The sequence below is a fragment of the Heterocephalus glaber genome, unplaced genomic scaffold (assembly GCF_053883595.1).
Source record: "Heterocephalus glaber isolate CG9 unplaced genomic scaffold, H.glaber_assembly_v1.0 deba00001504, whole genome shotgun sequence".
Lineage (NCBI taxonomy): Eukaryota > Metazoa > Chordata > Mammalia > Rodentia > Bathyergidae > Heterocephalus > Heterocephalus glaber.
The window spans coordinates 69,887,797-69,914,586 of NW_028258324.1; the positions used below are offsets into that span (position 1 = coordinate 69,887,797).

Consider the following 26,790-nt stretch of genomic DNA (forward strand, 5'->3'; position numbering starts at 1 on the left):
TGGAAAAGGAGGGAAGAACTATGAAAAGGACCAAATGAGGTAAACAAAGGACCCTTGAGAGCCCTCTCCCCTAGGAGGTTGAGAATAGACTACAGCTGCTGGTATTTCTCCCTGAGGTCTCCAATAACAAAAGTTCCATTTGTTTTGGGCACATCCCAGAAGAAAACATTCTAAAAAGTCAGAAAAATTAAAGGAAAGAAGTTGATTAAAACAAAAAAGAAATAAACATATGCTAACTTGGTGAAAATCTAGATAAGATTTTTACCTTCTATAGTATATGCTATGGTTTAATGTAGGCATTATTGCCTTCTCAACCAGTCAGTAGGTTGAGTTAGGCTGGAAAATACCTGCTCTTTCAAATCACATAGAAGAAATGCTTATAATCAGAACATTTTGGGGAATAACACAAAATAATTCTGAAAGAGAGAACCTATTTTTTTCTTTTTCCATATATTATCCTTCATTTTACAACTGTTAGGTCCATTTTGATTTTATGCCACTGTAAGAGCATTCAAATGTTCAAGATAATGATCACGAGTCACCTGCAAACCAGAATTATTTAGTTAATTCACTCATCAAATACTGAACAGCTACTTTGCGCCAGGTACCACTCTAGGTGGAAGTAATCCATTTTATTTAGAGTAGAATATGTTCTCTTATTCTGAATAAAATTTACTCTTTCAGGTATTTCATTTCATCACTTTATAAGGAACATTTCTTTATTGTCATTTCCTTATCTATAAATGAGGACATTTCCTCTCTTAATTACAAGGATTAAATGAAATAAAATATATATAAAACTGATCTATAAACTAGTAAGGATTTTTTTTTTTGTACCGGGGATCGAACTCGGGACCTTGCACTTGCGAGGCAGGCGCTGAAACCACTGAGCTAAATCCCCAGCCCTATTAAGGATATTTTTTAAAATACAAGATAAATGACAAGAAAGTGAATGTGAAAAGTGGAATAAAGAAAAGACTAGGTTAAGAAAGATAGGTTATCATGGTGCCTTGTCTTCTATAAAGCTGTGATTAGCTTACCCAATTTATCATCCATCAGCTAAATGTCAACTGGTGGCTCAAAGTTGTAAAGGTATTTCTGGCCCTATCATCTAAAAGAAACTTCTCCCTTAGGTCCTTATCAAGACTGCAATATACTGTATAATATAACATTCTCAACAAAATCCCTACCATAAATATAATATATTTCACAAATTACATATAACATGATACTTAAAATGCTGGAATAAATTATTTCAGTCCCAAGTCAGGAGAAACAATTAGCTAACTGTGATTTAGTCAAAGGTCTGACACAGCAAATAACTGCCCTCCTTATAGCCCACTGATACTTTCAAAGTCTGATCCAACCTTTCAGGAACCTGGCTACTGAAATATGTATAAATTCATGAGTCAATACAGTGTTGTATGGGGTTTTAGGGGTATCTGCATTAGATCTTCACACTGGTTCTCTACCACTTAGAAAGTGGTACGAGGTCAGAAGCTAGACTCCTGTGTTTGAATCTCACCTCTGCTACCTGAAAAGCTATGGGAGTAAGTTTTTGATTAATCATTTTCTACTCCAGAACCCAAATTATAAATAAAGAGCAAAATAAAAGATAGATATAGTAAGTAGGGACAGAGATCTTTCTCAAGTGGGAAAGGATCAGGAGATGGAGGGAGGGCGAAAAGAAGAGAGGGAAAGGGGATGAAAAAAGGAATTAAGACATGTTATATACAGGTACCAACTGCACACAAGGAATGGAAACATTATGTACTAAAGACATGCACTAATAAAAATTAAAATAAGGACTACTACCTACCTTATTATTATAATAGATATGTTGCTACAAGATTAGGTAAATGAATATGTAAAGGACAGCGTTCTAAATATTATGAGTTTGAAAAACTGAATTAGCACATGTTGCTTAATTTATATAGTTACTATTTAAATCAACAAAGGCTAACCAAGAGTTTTTTATACTGATATCTTTTAAACAAAATGAATCTAGCCTTTTTTGGATGCTATGAACTACTGGATTTTAGTGAGAGTTCATAAAAGAATATAAGTTTTTTAAAAAGAGAAATATATAGTCCGCAAATCATATACTTTTTACTTTTAAGATCTCTAAGTAGTACTGCTCTTTTGTTGGCTATGTTCTTTGCTTCCATTAGTGTGCCACTCAAATACATCAAAGACATACTCATAAATACCTGTTGCAGAAAGGTTAATTTTATTAGATGAATGGACTGAAAACTATTAAAGAATCAAATTTCTCTAACTTTAAAAAAAACCTATCTAGTCAAATTTATAGCATTCATGGCAGTGAACTGTACATAAAAAAGAAGCTACCTGAGTTCAAAATAATTGCACTTGGCAGGTGATGCATACTCACTTTCTCTGCAGCAGAAGACAGTAATCAACTATGACAGGCACCATATCCTGTAGAGGAACCATAAAGAAAGCATCAGCCCCATGACCCTGTCCATGGCCCACCCACAGCAGAAGGCCTCATTAAGATGCTGCTTGTTGAGATGATAGAACTTTGGACCACTATGTGGCATTATGTACCAAAAATCTTAAAAATATGAAAACATTGTGATTCACTAATTCTATTTCTGGAAATTTATCTTAAATACATTTAAGAAAAATATCAACGCATTAAGAAATTTTCTACATGGGGCCGGGGATTTAGCTCAGTGGTTCCGTCGCTTGCCTTGCAAGCGCAAGGACCCAAGTTCGATCCCTGGTACCAAAAAAAAAAAAAGAAAGAAATTTTCTACAGCTCTGTAACAGAAGCAGCAGGAGATGGAGAGAAGGGGAAAATAGCAAACAGGAAAGAAGATATTCACTTAAATTCAATACACAGCATGGAAAAATAGTTAAGTAAATTTTGCTACTTAAATATGTATATAAAATTATAAAGAGTTTACAACATTAAAACAAACTGCAAAAATACGTAATTTACCTAAAAACTTTATAAAAAAAAAAAAAGAGGGTTGGGGATTTAGCTCAGTGGTGCCACCGCCTGCCTCGCAAGCGCAAGGACCCGAGTTTGATCCCCGGTACCAAAAAAAAAAAAAGAAACATTAAACTGCTACTAGAATATAATTGGTGGCTCAAGTGACGAAGGTTGCATGTATTTTGTCATAATTCTCCTAACCAGCGACTTTAAGGTTGATTTAACTTCTCAATTTCATAATATTTTGATTGCTTTAAATTCATCATGCATGGACTCATCTAAAATAAATGGAAACCCATAATTTTGTCCTTTTTCAAAGAAAATAATTTGAAGAAAAAAAAGCAGCTTATTATGACTGTTAACTGTCAATAACCAAGCATCAGATTTCAATAGTACTCTTCATTTTCTGTTGGTTACAGGGAATTAGTTTCCTTTAAAAAAATCCTAGAAGGCCTAGATTCTAGACAGAAAAACAATCCCAGTACAGGGAGAGGGGGAAAAAACAATGTGGGGAAAAAAAATATTGCATGCTAATACCTGCTAGACAAAAAGGTCAAAACTAAGGTCCCTTCTTATTTGAGAAAGGAATGTGAAGAAGGGCCTGCAATCCTGGAAGGATCAGAAGAGCTATCCCCGTCCCATTCTCCTTCCTTGTCATCAATATTCCTCACTAGATTTATAATCTTATTTAGTCTGCAAATTATGGAACCAAAATCATAGACTTGAAAGGGTTAGGGCTGTATCACAGCTCAAGCCTGAATGAGAACGCTAGGCTAAATAACGGGGAGGGGAAAGGAGGACTCCTGAGGAATGCTGGGGGAAATCTATTAAACATCCTTTAAAATATATAGCTGAGATCCCAAGAAAGTAAAGACAATACTCAGGGTCTAAAAGTAAAAAGAGGACTGAAAGCCAAAGCAGTAAGTCCCCAAGATGTCACTAACATTATCCCGTAGGTCTGCTGGTCACAAGAGCTTGGGTTTTAATGCCAGAAAGAAGCTGAAGCCTCAAAACCCCAATGACATAGGGAACTAAAGAAGAGGACTGCCTACAACTAGGATCCCTGAAAAGCTGCAGCTGCAATAAAAGGAAATCAAAAGAAAGAAAAAAGGCATCTACTGGCATAGGAAGTTGTCTCAGGCAAACTCCATGGGAATAAATCTGTACTCTCCAAGAATCGATATTCAAGACCCTACCCTTAGGTTCATCTAGGATTTAAACTTAACACTATCACCTTAGTATGGGAACAGTCTAGCCAAGAAATTAACATAAAAAGTGATCCTGAAAAAGATACTCCTGGGTCACTTGAAAGAAGCAAATTCAAAAACTCCCCAGAGACGGTCTGGAACATAGACAAAATAAGTACTACCAAAAATTTTTAAGCATTGAAGATGTACACAAAATAAAAAATTTGAAAGAATGAACTATAAATGAATGTCATCAGGAACTACAAATAGCAGTAGCTGACCTCCCCAAAACATCAAATAATATAATTAACTGGTAGAAAGTATATTGAACATTATTAAAAGTATAAAATAGGAAATTAGGTGTCTGGCTTTGTACTAAGTCAAATGGATAGACTATAAGGTTCAATGGAGAGTGAACCATCAGATTCATACATCTGGACAGCTCGCTGTGATAAGTATATGGTGCAACGGTCTAAAGAAGCAAGACTGAAGATAGAAAGCTGTCACCGTAGACAAAGAAAGAAGTAGGGACTGACCTACAGCAGGGATGGGTCCCAAATCTAAACACAAAATTCTTTTGTTTCACATACACCTTACACACAGCCTGAAGGTATTTTTAAACAATATTTTGAATGTACTTGCATTTTGACTGCAACACAGCATATGAAGTCATTGAACATACAGATTCATAAGTTATCAGAGAAAACAATGTATAGGAGTAAAACTGTCCAGGGACAATTAAGACAAAAGATGAAAAGCAGTCAGCAATGGACTAAACCCTGGAGAAGCCTGATATTTATGAGATGGTCAGAGGACAGAAACAAAATCCAACTCAGGGACAGCCAGAGATTTAAAAATGATAGGAACACACATTCACAGCTATTTACAGGATAAAGAACTTTTTTTTTTTTGGCTTAAATTCTTTTATTGGTACATTTTAGGTATTCAATATGTTTACATTTATCATTGGGTACTTATACCCAGTACATGATGTATCTTGGTTATTTTTTCCCCATTACCTGTCCTCCCTTCAACCCCTCCACCCTTCCCTATTTACAAAGACTTTGTTTCCATTTTTTCCTTTTCTCATAATTTTTCCTTTCCCTTCTTTCCTTTCCCCTTCCCCTCCTACTTCCCCTACCACTATGGGCCTTTTCTTCCTATTTCAAATTATCAACTATTTGTTTTAATCATTTTAATCCTTATTTACACTTTCAGTTTCTCACACCAGAGAGACTATTTGGTATTTACACGTGTCCTATTTATTTCACTTAAAGTGTACGGCCTCAATATGCATCCATTTAGCTATAAGTGTCTCTAGTTTCTCATTCTCTATGGCTGAATAATACTCCATTTTATTTTTTTAAAAACCCCACATCATCAGGATAAAGAACTTTTAAAAGAAAGAAATGATCATTACTTTTAAAACAGTGCTGAAAATGGATGAAATCTGAAAAACGTTTATTGGATTCAGCAATCAGGATACCACTAGTATCTTAAGTAAAAAGATGTTTTATCTTTCTGATTGGATACTAAATACAGTGATGGGTGGGGCCCAATCTGCAGAGAATTTAGTGGTGAGTGAAGTAATGGGTAGGGGAGGACAGAGAAAGAAAAGGGGAAAGAGGAAAGGAGGAGGAAGCAAGAGGAAAAATGCCAATATATGCATAACTGGAGTCCCTTCACAAGAAAATTAAAACAGGGAAACAACAAATGTTCAACATATAACGCATAAAAAAAGGAGAAATGACCTAAAACATTTATACTGAGATCCAACACTATAAATTAGCTAGATTCCAAAAAGAAATAGGCAGAAAAAAAGATTTGTCATTTTTGAGAGGAAAAAAAAATCTAGGGCTAGCCTCTGATTTCCCCCACAGTGACATCACTGCCAGAAGATACTGGAGCAATATTTCCAAGATCCTTAATGAAAGCCAAAATATTTTTCAATACAAAAGCTAGAGACCAACAATTTGAAGACACAATAACCCAAAGAATATTGTTCTCATGAACCTTTATTGAAAAAAGTGCTTGAGAAACCAAGAAATGACTGGGAGAATGACAGGAAGAAATGGCTGAATTTCTCCAAGCTTGACAGGGGGGATATTTCTTTAATCTGCACTTTAATGCAAATCCTTAGGTGGCCAATAATCTGTTTCTCTTGTTGGACATTTGTGTATACTTAAGACTTATTAAAGAAGGCAATGTGCATATACAAATAAAAAACAGCTCACAGAAAACCTAAAGTTAAGCCTGTCACTGAGTGAACAGATCATTTTATTGCACGGTGGCTATCTTAACATCTGCCACATGAAGATATAACCTTTGGCCTTTCCTATTTCATAGGGATGATTTGAAAAGAAATGAGATAACAGATGCTGCAGATTCCTTTGCTTTTCAGAACAACAGCATTAATTCTCTCAACTTATATTCAAGAAGTAATTCAGGTAATAAAAACTTGATTCTTACAGATTTCCATGAGATGTCAGAGACAAGCAGGCCTCATTCCCTCCCGCTAACCCCCTCCCCAGTTATGATGATAAAATAACCTTCTAGACTCCAGAATCTAGAGAATGACCTGACCTTGACTCTCCAGAATTGAGACTTGGTGGGCTGGACATCAACAGTTTTCCTCTCCTCAAATCATCTCAGGGGAAGCAAGAGTTAGACAAAGGAAGATGCCTAACACTTCACTCTGTGTTTGGCTTTTTAGTCACTCTCCACATGACCTTTTAATACAACAATATATGCCCACAGCTGATATTATAATGGCCTTGAGCGACCAATTCTCAGGCAAGTGTTAAATGAAGCCCAATGGAGAGCTTGATATAAATTAACATAAGGGTTCTTTAAGATTTTCTAAGACTGTATTATTTCTGAAATCCTTTTAGTTTGATTCACATTATTAAAATGCCTCATTTATTTATACCTCTATACTATTTCATAAATCAATATATACATGCATATAGCATAATAAAATAACCCAAAATACTGCTTCCACCATTAAGTGACCAGCATCTCAGTTTGAGAACACTGTAATTCAAATGAATCAATTCAATCATTCACATGTTTACCATGGTTATCCTGAAATTAATTCATGTATATTTTCACTTTTGAATGTATTTCATTATCTTTCAAAACTCATTAATTACTTTGCCCTTTGCACTTCAAAGTGACTTACAATTCTGAGATTATCAAAGAATAGTGAGATTATCAAAGAATATTGTGGGATGAAACACAGCACAGTTTGCACAAGGTCAATCAAGGTCCTAAGCCAGACAGCTTGGGTGTCTCTTGTGGTTCTATATTAGGGAAGTTACTCAACCTCTGTGTGTGTGTCCACTTACTGTAAAATACAGATAAATAATAAAAGTTATCTCTTAAATATGTTCTAGTTATTAAATAAGATAGTTGTCAGGCATATAGCACACAATAATATTAACCATAATTATGAAGATATGAATTGCAAACACTAAGTTCTATAACTGGCTCTCAGTTCAAACCTCCTAGAGTTAAATTTAAAATATACTCCCAACGTGAATACTGGATGCAACATATTTATATGCTTTTAAAAATTCCTTCAACAAGGGCTGGGGTAGCTCAGGGGTGCCGTGCCTGCCTCTCAAGTGCAAGGTCCTGAAAGTTTGATCTGTGGTACCAAAAAAAAGAAAAGAAAAAATTAAACATTAAAAATTTAAAAATAAATACAAAATGCCTTCAACAAATATGAAAGGTAATAAACTAGATGCTGAGAATATGGCAGTGACAAAAATCCAACAAGACCCCTGAACTTATTATGCAGATCTCCAGACTTACACAAGTGTAGCTGTGAAAGATTGACACTGAATGAGTAATTTCCGTGCATAGTATTTTTCAAAGAAATGGATCTCCTGAATCTGGGGGTCAGTTAAGTTCAGATCTGAAAATAAACAGGAGCTAGTTAAGCTGAAGGGACAAGGAGAAGAATTTCTTATATACAGAGAATACCAAGGGCAAAGGCACTAAGATAAGAGATTAGGGGCACAAAAAACACTAGCATGGTGGGAATACAAAGAACCAGGGGCAGTTATGCAGGGACATATCACACAGAGCCTTAAAAACTATCAGGAAATTTATTTATGTCTTTATTTTACAGTCATTAAAATTTTTTTCAAATTAAGGATCATATTTAGACTTGATATATATTTCTTTGGCTACTATGTGGAAAATGGAATAAGTACAGTAAAAATATATACAGAAAAATCAATTAGGGGGCAACTATAATGGACCAGGAGAGATGGTCACATGGACTAGGACAGTGGCAAAATTCAAGTCATGATGTAAACAGATTAGAGAAATAGTCAGAAGGCAGACATGAACAAACTGCAACAAGTGAAAGACAAGAGTCACTCAACTTGCTGTAGGTAATGATGGATCCATTCACTACAAGAGGCATGATCAGAAAAGGCTTTGTGAAGGAAAAGTTCATGAGTTCTCAGTACCTATAAAACATCCAAACAGAGATATAAATGAGCAACTAACTAAACAGATCTCCAAAACTCAGAAAAACAACCATGGCAGGAGACACTGGTTAGTCATCAACCTATACCACTGAGGGAGAGAATGTAAAGTAATGATCCTTCAACTTTAATGTGCTTATAAGTCATTTTGGGGGCTGATTACAAATCTTAACCACTAATCTCAGAGTCTATTCAATAGGTATGGGAAATAACTCAAGCAAAAGCATTTTAAACAATATCCTCACAGGATTTTGAAGCAAACAGTACCCAGGAATCTTGAGACATAATGATACAAAAATAGAAGATAAGAACATCGTAACAAATTTGAACATTTATTGGTTAAGAAGAACAGAAAAAAGAAAGCAAATAAACAACCAGAATAGGGAAAATACTGGAAAGTATGATACCAGCCAAGCCAAATGGACAGACTGTTCCAAGAAGTCATTAATGAACTGCTGTGCTGGCACATGCCTGTAATTCTAACCAAAAAAAAGATCTGGGGATGTAATTCAGTGTGAAGGCCCTGGATTCAATTCCCAGCACTTGAAAAAAAAAAGACATTAATGTGTTGAAGGGTATTGAGGACCAAAAATATAAGGAACAAAAAGGTCTACAAAATTTATAGACATGGCAGAAATAGAGAACTCCACAGACATCTGGCTCTATAAAGAATGCAGAAACAAGAGGCATAGGATATTAGGGATGGAGTTAGGTGAAGATGAGATTTGTTTGCTGCATTTAACTGTGCTTAAGGTGGAGAATACTTGGACATATATAAATACAATGATGCAAAAGCAGAAGAATCAGCAAGTCTCGAGATGTATGTGACAGAACACTTTAATTCTTTGTTATTCTATTAGTTACAAAATCACAGGTTCAAATATTTTCTCAAATAGAAGCCAAATACATCACAAGATTTTCTGCAATTAAACAGGACAAAATATTGATCAATCTTTGAAGGAAGGTGGATGTGCTGAATAACATTACATTATTCTGCCTCTAAGGAAGGTGAAGCTCACCTAAAAATTAAAATTGAGGCAGCAGGCATGAGTGCCACCTGCTGGCAAAATACAAATTCTCAGTATTTTGACAGATGGAAACCAGTCTTAATAGGAATTTCAACTAACTGAATTAGAGGCTACCTATTATTTCCAATAATAGTTTCTTAATACTGACACAAAATCTCAGATTGTCTCACTCAGCAAAGAAAGTCTTTAAACAACACTCCTGGTCAGATGCTATCCTCCCTTTATTTGAACACATTCAATAATAGGAGGTGCCTACGTCCAAGAGCTGTTACATCATCAGGTCATTTTAAAGTGAAAGGCACTTTCTCCTAATTTCTACTCATTTTTCCTAACTTTCTTTCTATAGCAAAAGGGTGAGTTCCATACAGCAGCCCTTCAGCATCTACAGGCAGGCATGTTACTTTTGCCTCAGGTGAAACAACCTAGTATTGCAACTATTTTAAATTCTTCCATAATCACAGTTGTAGGGTGTGGCTTAGTTTGTCAACAATTCACGAAATACCTTGGAGGTTCCATTTCCAAGAGGTAGTGCAGTGGCACTATTACTGTCCTTTATCTGAGCCTGACACACTCTTGGCTCTGACAGAATTTGTGGTCAAATAAAATCCTATCCAGCAAGATCTTCCTAATGCAATATTCACATGATTTAATTATTTGAATCTAATGCTAGTCTTGATGTTTACCCTTATTAAATTTCACGCTGTAATAATCTTGATCACATTTTCTTGTCAAGGTCAATTTGAACCTTGATTCTTGCTTCTATCTAACAGGTGAATGACTAATTCTTCACCTAAATCAACAATAAAAATTTGGATATGAGGGCTGGGGATGTAGCTCATCAGTGCAGCACCTGCCTGGTAAGTGCAAGGCCCTGAGTTTGATTCCTGCTACCCAAAAAGAAAAAAGAAAAAACAAATTTGGATATGAAAGAGTAATAAGGTATAATAAATAGTAAACCATCAAAATTCTTTGGGTAGGGATGTTTATCTAGCTGTAAATATATTTACTAACTTATTTAGTATTTACTAATCTATTTCAGTCACTAGGAAGATGGAAAAATTAGACCAATACTTTAATGAAATCAAGATGATATGTCTTAGGCATTCCATAAATATACTAAACTCATCTTCCAAAAAGGCAGTTATACGTATTTAACATGGTTGTTTCAAGGTAAACTACTGGAAAATGTTCACAAGCCAAAGTGGGGTTTATCAGCAAGCAGTTTCATAAATTGAATCTTTAAAAAAAATTTAAGAGTCAACCTACGTAATTATACTATGGTTATTTTATGATTAAATATTTATGATTAAACACTTAAAAGAGCAGATTTGTGGCTATGTATGCATTTCACTCATTTTAACAGGCTGAAGATGACCTTTTTCAGAAGAAAGCTGTTCTCCTGACTGAAATGTAGTGTCTCCTCTGCCTAGACATCTGCACTGAATTGAGAATGCCTTATTGAAAACTGATCCAAAGTCACTGACAAATGATTAATGGTGACTCAGACCATTCAAACAGTAAGTACCTCGGGTTATGATTCCACTGGGTCTTGCGACGTGAACAATCACCATGAAACTGTATGTGAAACCCACTGGGCTTCAGCTTTTTTCTTTAATATACTTACATGGACTTCTTCATTTCAAATCCTTCTTGGTACTCATGAAAAGGATGCAAAATAAGCACTGTCGCTCTGTAGCACAGTGTAACACTCCCGATGTGGCTCCCAAAGCTCAACGGCTTGGTTTCAAATTCTAGCTCTATCATTTACTGGCTATGTGATCTGGACGAAGTTATTCAATCTCTCTGTTCCTCTGTGTCATTTACAAATGGGAATAATATCACTACCTACCCTGTAGAGATGTTATAAAAATGAACTGAGTTAATATGCATAAAGGGTACTTCGGTTTGGACATGGGTCAAGTGCATCCCCAAAGGTTCTCCAGTGTGGCAATGGTGAGTGGTGTGGAACCTTTAAGAGACAGGGTCTACTGGGCATGATTTAGATAGGTCTTCGAGAGAGACTAATGCGGTTACTCTCCCACAGGCCCCCGCCATTGTGATGCCATCTGCCACAAGGCCCTCACCAGAGCTGAGATGTCAGTGCCATGCTCTTGAATCTCCAGAGCCGTGAGCACAATAGACCCCTTTTCTTTATAAAGTTAACAGCCTTGTGTATTTTACAACATAAAATAGATGAAAGACAAAGGGTTTATAACCATGCTTGCTACACAGTAGGCATGAGTTAGAAAATTTAGATGTTTGCTGGAATTATCATTCTCGATCATTTATTAACATCACTCCTTCTACCCAGTTTCTCCTTGTGTTTGCTCTGAAAATAATGGTACTGTTAGCTAAAAGTTGGGGTTTGAAGTAAAAAAAATTTGTATTTGACTCCTGGCTTCATCTCTTTTCAGTAATATAACCCTGGAAACTAACTTAACTTCTAAGTTTCCTCTTCTGTAAAATGAGGATTAAAAAAATAGTATCTACTTCATGGATTTGTGAGAATTAAATAAAAATGAATGTCACCCACTTTACATAACACCACATATAGTGTGTGCTCAGTGAACTTGTTTTAACACAATCCCTTGTTTTTCTGCTTAGTATTTTTGTTGGCACAAGCTAGATGTTGGCATTTTTTTTTCTGATACTCTTGTAGGTTGATGGCTCTTTTGGCATTTATCTTTACTTGTATGCCCCTCTCTATATTTGTAAATGTTTTCTGACTTGCATACAGATCCTTCTCTTAACATTCATCCTCTTTTCCTTTCTCCTTGAATTGTTTTTGGTGCCCTCTGTCAAAATTTTAGAACTTTCTGTTCTTCATAAACCTATACTTTCTTGGAGCCTACAGCAATGAGATTGTGCTCATATTTTTTTCTGAAATATTTGCTTTCTAAAATACAGAATTCATGCTCAAAAAATTTTTCATTATTATTATAAGGTGATTTTTCTCTCAAGGTTCTATATCTCCTACTTCCCCAATCACTGGTAAAAATTAAATTTGTCTCTGTCTCCATCAGTCACTCCTAGCTCTCCCTGTGAAAGGTTCCTTTTCAACAAAACATATCTTCCAATCAATGGTCATTCTTTTATGGGTGATAGGGATATTCCTGTTGAAATATTAAATTTCCTTTTCTATCTACACTGCACTGGTATACATTCATACGTACAGGGTATGGTTCTCAGACAGTTTTGTACACTTTCTTTTTGTCATATATTTTCTTCCTGGGTTATTTATTTTTATAATTTTATCTGGGCTTACTTCTCCTCTACTGAAAAATTTAATAAGTCTCCAGTGAAACGGCACTGAAACTTACTCCACCAGAAGTTCAATATTGTGGCATTAAACACTACATTTCAAAGAACCAAATACTATTCTCCTCTGATACCATCCAACTCTTAATTGCCCTATCTGTCCTTGTGTTCCAACCTTCTGAGTATCAAATGGAAATATAAATAGGCAAGACCTGTGCCTGCTCTGCAGATCTTAAAAGATTTCTTCTAAATATTTCCATTAATATGTAAGAAAGAAGTATTTTGACTGGACTGAAAATTGACCATGTGCATTTTATTCACTATTGCCCAGTGCCTAGGTTTGACTGCCAGCACAAAAAAATACAAAAGAAACAAAGATATGACAGATCATTTGTGACTTGCAAAGCCTAAAATTCTAGTCTTTAGAAAAAGCTTGCTGAACCTTGTTTAAACACTCAAATATTTGTTAAAAGAGAAGGTAGGGGAGAGGGGCTACAGGGATGAAGACAGAAAAACAGATTTGCAACAATTATAATTGGAGATCACTAGAAATAGAAAAACCTGTCTAATAAATATGCATACCTTTAAATTGTTCCTTGGCTTTCATTTACATTTAATTCCAAGAAAAAGTAATGGCCTTTCATTAGCATAATTTATAGATCATATTTTTTTAACGGATCTATACTTGAGTCACAGGTGCTCTTAAAAGAACTATATTTAAACCTTAGCAGTATTCTCCTTTGGCTGGTCTCGTTGACATAAGTATTAGTCATCAGCAAGGTGTCAGCCACTGTGAGCTGTCAATTTACAATGTGTTCCCTCATACACATATCCTGAGCACTAAGCAACACTCTCCATTTTACTCACCTGTTCTCATTTGACTATGCCCTGAAATAATTTAATCAAGCCCTGAAATAAAGCTTTGAATACTAAAAAAAAAAAAAAAAAGTTAGCATATCCAAAGGTGTACCTGAAAATGTTGCTCCATCACTTGGATTTTTCCCTGCTCTGGGCACTTTTTCAGAGCACGATCTGCATAATGGAACAGGATTTCTACCATCTGTAAGAAAAATAGCCTTGCAATGAAATCAAAATATAGCTCTAAAGTTTTTCAATATTTAATATGTGGCCCTCCTAAACAACACAAGATTGGGCTTTGTTATTGTATTCAAAATACAAGTAGAGCTTTTAGTGGCCTTATTTCCTAATTTGTTTTGTTTGTTTTTGTTTTTGTTTTGGTACCAGGGATCGAACTCAGGTCCTTGCCTTTGGGAGGCAAGTGACAGAACCACTGAGCTAAATCCCCAGTCCCAATTTGTTAATCTTTGCTAAGAAATATTTCCATGGTTTAGGTCTCAATAATATCTATATTGCTCAGGAAATGAGAGGCTGAAGTTAAGTTCTCCAGAGTTCTTTAGTGAAGTCTTGCCCTAGTGAGCATGCATGAGCAAATCACTCATGAACCCAGATTCCCAAGATTATTTCGTCCTTTCTGCTGTCTTTTAGCTATTTTGGTATTTTATTATCTTCATAAGACAGTGAAAATGGGCAGTGGGTGATAAGAAATTCAAAAAGCATTGAAGCTGATACCAGAGAATTATAATCTGGCCTATTTTTATATACTGTCTCCACAACTGTAGCTATTTATTCAATCATGTCTAAAGAGATTAGCAAATACACAAGCAATCTGTACAGCACCCTAATGAAGGCCACATTAAAATACTCACCCGATCTGCAACAACAGCCTTTCGCTTACTGACATCCCCTGACAATCCTGCAGAGAACAAAGCCCAACATAAAACAGAAGTTACTGAACATCTTCAGGAGAGAACCTGTGTTCTGCTGCTCTCTTCATAACTTATGCTAACAGATATAATTAGAACTTAACTTAGTATCAAAATGCTGGGAAAAAGGAATACTTCGTATCTATGGGACCAGGTAGCATATCAATATACTTCTGTTTTCACTGTAAATTTTCCTTATGAAAGAGTTTTTTTTTACTTACCCACTACTGCTTTTGCTTTTCCTTCATGGAAAGACCATGCAAGGGCCAAGGCTTCTGTGAGACAATCTTGTTTCAAGAGATGATCCACTCTCTAAAATGAATAAACGAAAGGAGTCAGATCCCTTTATCTAATCAATCATCAGTCAGAATTCCTACTCTACCTACTATCTTTCCACAATTCACTGCTTAGAAGCTAAAATTATTTCAATAAAATTAAAACATTATTTTAATACCAAACTTTTTCTGCAAGATTATCAGGAGGTGCCAGTTTCTATCATATTTCTAAGAAAAATAATTTCTTAAGGCACTGGCTAGTGCAATGATTATATAGACTACTATGGGTAGCCAAAGTGCCTAAATATGAAAAGGGGAAACAGAACAACATCATTATAGCAGAAATGAGTAGTTTTTTTAATCACAGAACAGTCCCGCCTCCTCAGTAACAAATCCCATGTTTATTTGAGACAGTAATACACTAGCTAAAGGAAATTTCTAAGATTCCCCTTGTCTTGGGGCAATGTAATAAAACTATGGTCAATGATAAGTGGAAATGTCTTCTGTAACTATTTCTGTGATTTTTCCTTAAAAGGTAGGGGCCTGCCTTCATCTTCTCTTCCTTCCTTCCTGGATTGTAAGTTGGCAGCTGGAGCTCTAGCAACATACTGGACTATAAAATGACTTTGAGACTGGAATTCAAACACAAAGATGGTGAAACAGGGTAGCATATTTAAGACCATGGAGCTCCGAAACTAGTCCTGGATTACTTTCAGATGAGAAAGAAATCTTGTTTAAGCCCCTGTTATGAATTTCCTGATATATGCAGCCAAATCTAACACTAATTCATACAATCGTTTATAGGAAACTAATTATCTAACACTTATAATAGTTTTTATGTATACTTCTTTTTTTTTTTTTTTTTTGGTACCGGGGATCAAACTCAGGACCTTGCGCTTGTGAGGCAGGCGCCAGAACCACTGAGCTAAATCCCCGGCCCATATGTATACTTCTTAAAGAGCAGAAATCCAAATAATCTGCAAAGTCGAAACAAAAATGTTTTATTTTGCTCTTTAAATTACAGTTTTCTCACATAAGAGAAATCCTGTGATTTATAAGCTTATTTGTCCAGTTTACTTCATTTCACATTATTGCGTGAAAAAGAGAGATGTATCTTTTGCAAGAAATGGAGAGATGGGTAGACAAGGGAGAGGAAGGGGGTGTAAAAAGAACTAAGATGTTCCATGTACATGTACCAACTCCTCCCCACAATGAATGTAATTACTATGCACTGCAAACATACGAATATAAAAATTTTTTAAAAACAAATGTTACAATGCTATCAACTCAGTAGCTCTAACGTATAACATTACTTTGAACTCACCTCTCTCCAGCTTCTCAGCATCATTACATAAACAGACTAAAAAATAAAGAGAAGGAAATTAAAATGCTCATTTTCAACAGATTTGTTCAGAGACACAGTAGTCCCACATCTCATTTAAGATTTTTTTTCACACAAAAATTTAGAAGCTTACCTCAGAATTTACTAAAGGGTCTCCAAGTGTTCACATTGAAAAGTAAATCAAGCAAACACTGAAAGGTTAGTAAGACTACAATCAAAGGAGTTAATACAATAGATAAGGAATAAGAAAAGCCCAGGGTCATCTCCCTTTCAATTGACTTGACAATATTTTGGTTGATTTTCTTTTTTCAATTTATTTGACAACATTTTGATTTTCTTTGCTTTGCTTTGCTTTCCTTTGCTTTTTTTAACAGTGCTGGGATCAAACCCAGAGCTTTGTGCATGCGTGGTTGAAATTTTTTTTTTTTGGTACCAGGGATCAAACTTGGGACGTTGCCCTTGTGAGGCAGAAGGCGGAACCACTGACCTAAATCCCCGGCCCCTGAAATTTTTAATAATTAAAAGTGTTTCTCCATTTAAGTTAAAAATAAATAAATAAAAGCACAGGAACAAAGTGATATACAGAAAGTTCCTATTCCAATGATTTCTATTCTAAGTTGAATGCCTCAAAGCATTTTAATGATCCTAAACTACCTAAGCTAAATGCCATGTTAACTATATGATAAATACACAGGATTAGGTATCCTCATCATCATTAAAACATATGTTAAGGAAGGTTATGAAAGTATATCCCTGAATCAAGAAAACAAGCAGCTGGGTGTGGTGATACGCACCCATAATCTCAGCACTCTGAAAGGCTGAGGAAGGAGGACCCCAAGTTTAAGCCCAACCTGGGCAATTTAGAAAGATCTCATCTCAAAATAAAAAGTAAAAAGGGCTGAGGATGTAGCTCAGTGCTAAAGATCTCATCAGCTAAAAGTAGAGGAAAGAAATCAATTAACTAAAAATTATGACTACCTAATATTAAGTTTTGGACCACTGCTGATCATCTTTACCAACAACTGCCTTCAGCCCGACACAAGCAAATGCCAAGTGACAGAGCGAAAGAGCTTACTTTTGTCCCCAGATAAAAGATCTGACCACCACAGCTGCTGATGGATTGGTAACAAGCCTTCTCTCCAACCAAAGCCTGTAAAAAAAAATTAAAAAGGTAAAAAGTACATGCATTAGAAGTCTCATTAACTTTTAAAGAATGTTGATTATAGAGATAACATTTTAGGTCAATGTGGTTTCATCCCACAAGGGGGTAGAGAAAAAATCCCAATCAACCACCAATCTGACAGTGGAAATGCTACAGAAAAGACAAAGTTCAAGAAGTAACTCTCTGCTTCCATAAAGGGACTTTCTAATTTTCAGAATAATGTGGAAAGTGAAAGAAACATGCCAATATGTAAATCTGAAGGAAAACTGTGGCAACCTGCACTTTATTCAGTGACAGTCACTGTTTCTGGGAAAGAATGGGGCTGACTGAAAAACAGTATCTCCAAGTTCTCCAAAATAAATATCAACATAAAACCCAAGACCAAGCAGGAAGATAAAGAAGCATAGTATATGGGAGTCAGCAGAGCCCAGCAATATAGAACAGATGTTCACTGATAAAACTGGGTCACAGATTTTGGCTCTGCCACTTCCTCACTATGACAGTAAATTAATTTCAAACTTCTGACATTCAGTTTAAACAGGTTAATATTTATATATCTGTCAAAACATATGTGGTCAATAACTGAAAACTATGATGACATTTTCTAACATTTTATTAGGGGAACTTAAAAATGTATTTAAAGTAGAAAGATTAATTCCTGAACATATCCACCAACCAGCTTCATCAATGATCAACTCATTACCAATACTGTCTCACCTATATTTCCACTACTCCCCTACAGATTCCAGGTTCTCAAATTTCACTTATGAAAATTCAGTATACATTTTTCTTAAAATGAGTCTTTTTAAACATACCTCCACTCCATTAACATTCTCTGAAAATTAAAATAATTCAAAATCAAATATTCAGCTAATGTTTGGACTTCAAATTGTGTAATGGCCAATGCTGAGATTTTTCTTTGCTGTTCTTGTATTTTTTTTTGCAGGATCAAGATCACATATTGGACCTGGTTGATAGGTCTCTTAAATCTCTTAATCTCTATAGGTTGTGCCTCTATTCTTTTTATCCTTTATTTCCTTTGAAGTTTATTTGTTGGCCGAGCTGAAACATTTATTCTGTATTTTCCTACTGCTTGGAATTGGCTGACTATCCCCACAGAACTGTTAAACATCTTTCTGCCTTCCACATTTTCTCTAACAGTATTTACTCCAGCCCTAATGCCTCTGCATCCTCTATCCCATACCCTGTGAAGCATGAAGCTTTCCCTTCGAAAGCATGGTGTGATGAGCCTTCTGCCTAGCCCTGGGTGAGTACTGAAGAGAGTTCCCTCCAAACCTTCCCAATGGTTCTTTCCCTGCCCTTGGGTAGTTTCCTTATATGCATTTTCCTAACCAGTAGTCTGCTCAGTTCTCAAGGAGGACACAGATAGTGTTCTCTCCAGTACTCTATCTTACAAACTCAACCCACCTTTGCCTTTGTGGTACTGCCTGCCTTCTTGTTTGAAGGGGTAACTATCTATGTCTACTTTACAATAAATTCTACCTATATTTCTACACAGCCACCTATGTGTCTTGACTGAAGGGCACCAAAAACCAAGGATCAAGGAATTGAGGGGCCAGTTCTTCGCTGTGTCAGGACCCAGCTTCCTGTTTACATTAAAGGCCACCTGTCTCTAGTTATTTATCCCTTACATCTACAAGGTTTACTGCCATCAGGTAAAACTTCTTAAAAAGTTTTTATTTTTATAAATTCTTTCTCACAAATTTCAACTTCATTCTTTTTTTACTTTAAAAATTAGAACTCTGATATGAAGCGAAATTGTCACATTTCTGAAGAAAAGGTAATAGGGATTGTTGTTTTGGCTCACATTCCTGAATACCTACAAATGTACCCACACCCACTTCAACCTAGTGGTTTTTAAAGAAATACCTCAAGACAGAAAAATAAGCTCCCAAATTTCCTATTCCAGAAAGAAAAAACAACACCATAGTAAATTCATCAAAGCAAGACCAAGATAATGGATTACCCTTACCAGTGCCTGACTAACGTTTCCTCCAGTGGCGAGTGACTTGAAATGGCTGCTATTATAAACCAACTGAACTTCTGAGATCTCCACTGTTTCTAATTCCTCTTGTGTCTGCCGGTCAATTACATGCAACTTCTCCACGCTGTCTAAGAGCACAATTGTGCGTGAGTTTATCCACTGCAATTCAAGCACACAACAAATTAAAGTGAGGTCTACCTCACATCAATTGGGACAAGAAGAAAACTCGACCACTCAGTTACATTGCATTGAGAACCTCATCCATTACATGGCAACACAATCACAGCAAGAACTACTCAGGGGCAGCCCAGAGAAAACACAGTACTGAGTTTTAACAGTGTCAAAATGATACTTTGAACTGGGCATGGTGGCATATGCCTATAATCACAGTACTCTGGAGACTGAGGCAGAAGGTTCACTGAGTTCGAGGCCAGCCTGGGCTCCACAGTGAGTTCAAGGCCAGCTTGAACTGCATAGCAAGAACCTGTCTCAAAAAACTCAAAATTAATTAATTTTAAAATGACACTTTGAGAATGTAAGAGATGACTAAGAGCCATATTAGAAAGATTATAGGATATACGGGTTTCTGTAAGATATTTTAAAGGCACATCAGCCCAGTGACAAACTCTACATTTTAATTTTTTATATTAGTGAAACAAAAGGACAAATGAAATCTCATAAGCCTAGCTGGTCAAGGGCTGATTGTTAGCACTGAAGTGATACATATTTTAAAACAGAACTTATGTGAAAAATATATTTCCTTCCAAACCTCCCTAAAAATTATTCAAAGTGCTTCTCCTGTACTTCCTCTGATATTAATGGGAATGTATTTGTATGGCCTAGTTCATGTTATCAGAGATTATCTGTATAATGCCATATCAAAGATAACCAAATGGAAAACAGGTTAATTTTCTTCTAACATATGCTAAAGTTATATTCTATAACTATATAGTAGCCGCTGTAAGGTTCCCCCTCCAAAATCTCTCTCAGAAATGGGGAATTTGATACACAAATATTTTACAAAGAACTCTTACAAGGTCTTCTCTTAATTACTTTGAACAACAAAATATCATTTAGGAAAGGCACTTTAACCTTGTAAAACTTTAAATCAGTGCTAGCTTTTTTAGGTGCTTTCAAAAGTTGCCTGGCTAAAAGAGAGAGAGAGAGAATCATAGATGCAACTGAGTGCCCACACTGGCAGTACCCATGCTAAAATTGCAACCATACAGAGATTAGCATGGCCCCTGTGCAAGGGTGACACAGGGATTTGAGAAGCACTCACATTTTTTTGAAAACCCTGGCAATTTCTGGTGTCAGCTGGCCAGGAACACACAAGAATTTAGAATTCTAATGTGTGACATTGATGACTACTGCAAAGCCACAGCAGCCCCTTACAACAGGGTCTCCCCAGCTTGTTTAGCAAAGCGAGCAGCAAATGGACAGTGGTCTAGAGCCCTGGCAAGTGAGGAACACATCTGTAGGCTGGGGATTTAGCTCAGTGATTCCGCCACCTGCCTCACAAGTGCAAGGTCCCAAGTTCAATCCTCTGTACCAAAAAAAAAAAAAAAAGAAGAAGAAGAATACTATCTGTACAGTATGGAGACAAAGCTGTGGTATCTGTAAAGAACATTTATTCAACTAGTGATGAGTTTTTCAAGGTTGGAGCTCAGGCTTTCAGGTACAATCTTTATAGCTCAAATCAGCCAAGTAGTGAAAATCCCTTTGGGATGAAAAGGTAATACAGGCTTTTAGTGAATTTTTCACAGAATGCACAGCAAAACAATCTAGAATAAAAATGCACATTATTTGCTTTGGTCTCAGTACACAATGAATTGTTTAATGTTGTGCGCCCTTCCAGAGTGCATGCCATGTTTTGGTAGAAAAGAGACTTATAAGACTGCTAAAACTTCAGAAGTCTCTGGAGTCTTCTGTTCAGCTACCTTCCTACCACTATTCTACATATGATATGAAAACTAGAAGTGAGGAATCAGTGTATATAACACATGTTGATGACCCCTGGACATTTTAGTGCCAGGGGGCAAGAAATTTGAATATTTTAGAACAGTTGTCATGTAATATCACACAATTAATTAAAGTTTTGCACAGTGTACAAACATCTTCCTGACCCCTAGAAGCTTATTCCCTGCCAAGTATACTGATGGCAACTGGTACTAGGAACTAGTAATAGAAAAAGAGCCAAGTAAATTCTTCTTTGCTCATCTGCTTCTGATACCTCATGATGTAATGAGATTTTACTTTTGCCTGTGCGGGCTGTGAATGTTCATTAGCTGACCTTCCTAATCATACACCAGAAGAAGTTACAACATGGCTTTCAGGAGATTATTTTAGATAAGTTACTGAAGGCCTTCTTTGTAGCAAAAGATCCAGATAGAACACTGAGTACAGAGCTACATGATGACTGTATTCAAGTCAATGCTAATATTAACAAGAAGTTAGGGATACCTGGTTACAAAATTAGAACAAAGGAAAAAAAGAAAGTGAATCACTCCTCTCCACAAATGAAACTTTTGAAGAAAAAAAGAAAATGTGAAATTTTCATCTATGGAGTATTTAAGTAAATGAGGAAAGAACCTATTACACACTTCAGAGATTTTGGGAGAGTCATGCAAACTTAAGATCAGCTCACCAAGAAACTAGCTCAAATGTTTACAAAATTCAACAAAGACAAAACTGTTACTCAACATTAGGGCTTGGTGGGAAACAAAAACACTAAGTGTTTCTGTTTACAAGAGGAAAGGAGACATTTTTCATCAAGGAGCCTGAGAGGGGCCCTCTTTCTGTTGTTCACTTCTGCTCTATCTTCTAGAACTCAGGACCATAGCCTTCATGACCCCCTGTCCCTCTGTAGTGTGGAACCAGGTAGTGGCACAGCCAGGAGGCCAGAGGGTGGTGGTGGGTGGGTGCTGCAGGCAACTAAACTGGTTGCTGGGAGGTGGGGCATGGGCAGGACAGAGCCCAGCTCCACGTGGCTGAGGTCTTCAAGAAGACATCTTTAATGAGCTACCTTTGAAAGCCATAAAATTGGAAGCTACCTTTCCAGAGGAAGAGGAGATTCACATAACAAAGATTTGCCTGTAATCCTAGAAAAAACTATAATACCAGGCTTTAAAACAATTGTGTGTTGGGTGTGGTGGTGCAAGCTTATAATCCCAGCACTCTGGAGGCTGAGGCAGGAGGATTGCTGCAAGTTCAAGGCCAGCCTTGGCTACATGATGAGTTCAAGGCCAGTCTGAACTACATGCTGAGACCCTGTCTGGAAAAAAAAAAAAAAGAAAAAGAAAGAAGAAAGAAAGGAAGAAAGGAAGGAAGGAAGAAAGAAAGAAAGAAAGAAAGAAGAAAAGAAAAGAAAGAAGATTTCAGAAGCAAAGGTGAAAATATTCATGAGAAAATGAAGAAATACTGTAAGATCAGCATTGCTAAGAGCTATCTGCTTTATGAAAAAGATGGGCCAGAGACCAAAGGAGCATTAGGACCTCCAGTTCTGATGTTGGACTTAAGAAACCAAGTAATAAAGCTGTAAAAGATAAAACATTATATGTGGAGCCACAAACAGATGAGCTCTCTGAAAGAACTGAGAAAGATTTAAACATTACTGAAACCAAACCAAGTAAATCCTATGACGCTGGAACTGATAACATTTTTGAAGCTCTTGAAAACCCATGTGATGGTAGAATTGGTTCTGAGGTACTAGAAGGTACAAAAGAGAGCCATTTGGTTGACCAAGCACAGTTTAGCAATGAATTCCTAACTGTATTATTGCCACATGCCAGTGAAACAACAGAGATCTTAGTACTCAATTTCTTTGGGGTTCCACATTCCTCTGTTTAAGAAGCAAAAGAATTCTTAGAACTAGAATCCATTGAGTTACAGCATTCTCTAGTTGGGGATGAAATACAGAACTGAGCCTGGAGCGATGAATTATGCCACTCTGCTGTGGCACTGAACCACCTTGGGACCATTTACAGTGCAGCTTCCCCATAACTGTGAAGCCCAGACACAGCCAGAACTAGAAATTCCCATAGCCCAGCTGTCTCCTGAGGACATCAGTCCCTCTTCTGTAATGGTCAGTGAGAAAGCCCAAGAGCCTGGGCATGCTAAGGACATGAGAAAGGCAGGCTGAAGAACCCTTCTGATGACCAGCACAGGGCTCCATTGCACCTGCACAGGGAGAACCATGACCCCAAGATGCACACAGAAATAAATCTATTTGAAAACTTCCCAGAATATAAAAACAGGGAGGCCACTTTATCCTTGATACCTCTGTTCTCTGAGGAAGAATCCAGAAGAGATGGAAGGGGACACAATTATGCTTTAGCAGAAAATGGCTCAGCTCAACTGCAGAACATCTACATTCTGGAATATTTACTGTTGGATCCAAATGTGTTGTGTGGTCAAGTCTAAGAAACACATGGTCTAAACATGAGATTTTTGGAAGTAGATGAAGAAGGCACAAAGGTTCTGAACCTTTCAAATGGTATGGAGGAGACAACCCCAAGGATGTCTGGAACAGCATACCCAAGTTGGATGTGTCTATTTGAGGCTGCATTCCAAACAGCAGGAAAAGATCTTCACTTCCTGTCACTGGATGATACCGCATCTAAAGAAGAGGGGTTTGGAGGTGACCGTGGTTCCACTGAAGGCTCATAGATGTAGACAAGGGACATGTTATCCAGATCAAGAATACTGGAAGATGCTGGAAGCACGTCGCCACAGGAAGGTGTCACTTTTGAAAATTGATATGTGTTGAAAATAAAATAGATCAGTATAGTATGGTTTCTCTATTTATGGATTTGGGATCCTTCCTCTGCCTTTTTTTGTTTTTATGTTTCTAATCAGCTGGGAGGATTTATTATGTTAAACCATTTGTTAACACATTATTCATATTTCAAAAGAAAAACTTTTGGTATCTTTCCAGTATAATGTTTACATTAAAACAGAAAAACATAGCTTCACGAGAAGTCCATTACATGATGCTACTCAGGATAATGGCTTTGTTAGCGTAACTCCTTTGGAATTTTTAGTTTGATTCTGAACCTTTGCCTTGTCTGCCCTGTTAAACATTTCACTATTTTTCTGTTTGGATTGGGAAGTTTGTTAATATGACATGAGATTAGAATGAAGTTTATCCTTAAAGGCAAAAAAAAAAAAAGAAAATCGAGTAATTATTCCTGAGATTAGATCCTCAAAATCACAAGCACTGATGCTTTTGTAAACAAATCTTTATAAAGGTAATTTATAAAACATGCAGCTAACGGTTGCATCATAAATATGCTGGCCAAAGGACAAATGAAAACACCAACTTTCCTACTGTTAGGACAATGGCTACTTATGATTGTGGAAAAATTTTCCAGTGACATACTTATACAGATTTTAAATGCAATGTATTTTCAAACATCCATCTCAAATAGAAGTAATGATGATTACTGGAAAACTAAGAGATGATTCAAAACATTACTTCATGAAATACGTATGAAAAAATGTCATAGGTTAAGTATTTCTTATCTGGAATACCTGGGACTTAAAGTGTTTTGGTACATATACACACATAAATACATATAATGAGATATCATGAAAAAGGACCCAATTTAAACACAAAATTCATTTCTGTTTCATATATACTTAGCCTAAGGTTAATTTTAGTTAATATTTGTAGCCCATCTGATAACAACCCATCATATGATGTTGGGTGTGGAATTATGGCATGTTGGTGCACAAAAAGTTTTGGATTTGAGTATTTCAGTTTTCAGATATTCAGATTTTTCTGAATCATTTCTGAAGCATTCTTGATAAGGGACACTTAACCTGTGATTTTTTTCCATACATGTTTTGTTCAAGAACTTTGTTCAAGAATTTTGTTCAAAATTTGAGTATTTCAGTTTTCAGATATTCAGATTTTTCTGGTACCAAGCATTCTTGATAAGGGACACTTAACCTGTGATTTTTTTTTTTCCATACATGTTTCACGAAGTAATTTTGTTCAAATTCTTATAAGATGCTCAACCTGTGTTTCTAAATCGACAGTCTACAAGTGAGTTTAAAAATGTAATATGGGACAGGCATGGTGGTACAAGCATGTAGACCCAGAACTCAGGAGGCTAAAGTGCAGGGTTCGCTGGAGCCCAGGAGTTCAAGACTAGTCTATGCAACATAGTGAGACCTTGTCTTACCCCAAAAAAAAAAAAAAAAGCAACTAAATTAGTAAATCATATATTATATATATATATTTTTGGTACCGGGGATCGAACTCAGGTCCTTGCGCTTGCACAGCAAGCAGCGAAAAAAATCATATATTATAAATAAAATATCCATATCCTGAAAAATTGTATGTTATCAAGTTGGAAGCAAACAATAACATTTTAATCTTTTTAGTGGAAAAATGAGCCATTTCCTTATATTTAGGATTGCCTACATTCAAGCATATGCACAATGTTTCACTGGATACCAGGTACTTACATGCTAAAAACAGTAATGATGGAAACCCAGAAATACTATAATTACATTATTCTCAAAATTAACACACTGTTTGAAAAAGAAAAACTCTGATACAAAATGAAATCTTTTTTTTTTTTAAACCAAGATGTCACTCAGGACCGAGATGTAACATAGAAATAGAACCCAGCAGAGTTTTTCGTCATAAGAACTGGTAACATAAAAGTCTTGAATCCATCAGGACAAGTTCAGAAGTACACAAACGTGTTTCTAAAAATAGTAGGTAAATGGTCCTGAATAAACCCACCTAAATTCTGAACCCAAATTTCACTTTGAGATAATCAAGGGATTAAAGAAAACTTTGCCTAATCCTGGCAGTGTTCAGAAGAACCTGAAGCCAAAAGACAGTAATGATGTGGCATCATAACAAACTCAGACCTTATTCAATATAAGCAGGACTTCACTTTTGTTTATATTCATATGAACTTAATGCACATAGCTCATGGCAATAATCCTGATAGCTTTAATACACCATGGATTCAGAATAACTGCATGAAATAAATGGGGACATTTAATTTGAACAATACTCACAGTAAAATTGATGAGATCATAGTACAGGTGAAGATACTTTTGCTTAGTAACATGTATTGCCCCAGATTCATCTCTCTTGACCTGATGATGAAATGAAAAAAACCAAAGCATCAGTTATTGCTTGAAGGACTTTTAAAAATATTTTATAGCCTGGAATTTAGCTCAGTGGTTCCGCTGCCTGACTCACAAGTGCAAGGATCTGAGTTCGATCCCCAGTACCAAAAAAATAATTAAAGTATATATATATTTA

General features: G+C 36.2%; 1 protein-coding gene, 1 non-coding gene and 2 pseudogenes across 9 annotated transcripts in view; 3 read left to right on the top strand and 1 right to left on the bottom strand.

The window, feature by feature from the left end:
* Vps8 (VPS8 subunit of CORVET complex) overlaps nucleotides 1-26,790 on the bottom strand; it is a 228,157-nt gene that overhangs the window by 149,927 nt on the left and 51,440 nt on the right. For 7 of the 8 annotated variants that reach the window (XR_015441160.1, XM_087187025.1, XM_087187022.1 and 4 more), the window contains 8 exons: nucleotides 26,541-26,621; nucleotides 19,488-19,658; nucleotides 17,408-17,482; nucleotides 16,315-16,350; nucleotides 14,937-15,027; nucleotides 14,659-14,705; nucleotides 13,902-13,991; nucleotides 2,393-2,439 (listed from right to left, as the gene is read on the bottom strand). Coding sequence is in view for 7 of the 8 variants with exons in the window: in XM_087187025.1 (XP_087043151.1) it covers nucleotides 2,393-2,439; nucleotides 13,902-13,991; nucleotides 14,659-14,705; nucleotides 14,937-15,027; nucleotides 16,315-16,350; nucleotides 17,408-17,482; nucleotides 19,488-19,658; nucleotides 26,541-26,621 (638 nt within the window). In the remaining variant the exon portion in view is untranslated. Of the gene's footprint in view, nucleotides 1-2,392; nucleotides 2,440-13,901; nucleotides 13,992-14,658; nucleotides 14,706-14,936; nucleotides 15,028-16,314; nucleotides 16,351-17,407; nucleotides 17,483-19,487; nucleotides 19,659-24,035; nucleotides 24,118-26,540; nucleotides 26,622-26,790 lie in introns of those variants that run through there. The other variant, XM_087187029.1, reaches the window with a different exon arrangement.
* On the top strand, nucleotides 20,685-20,788 carry LOC147825420 (U6 spliceosomal RNA). Its single transcript, XR_015441201.1, has one exon. It is a non-coding gene; the product is annotated as a U6 spliceosomal RNA (small nuclear RNA).
* LOC147825421 (tudor domain-containing protein 6 pseudogene) lies at nucleotides 20,737-22,157 on the top strand (annotated as a pseudogene).
* LOC147825422 (tudor domain-containing protein 6 pseudogene) lies at nucleotides 22,759-24,167 on the top strand (annotated as a pseudogene).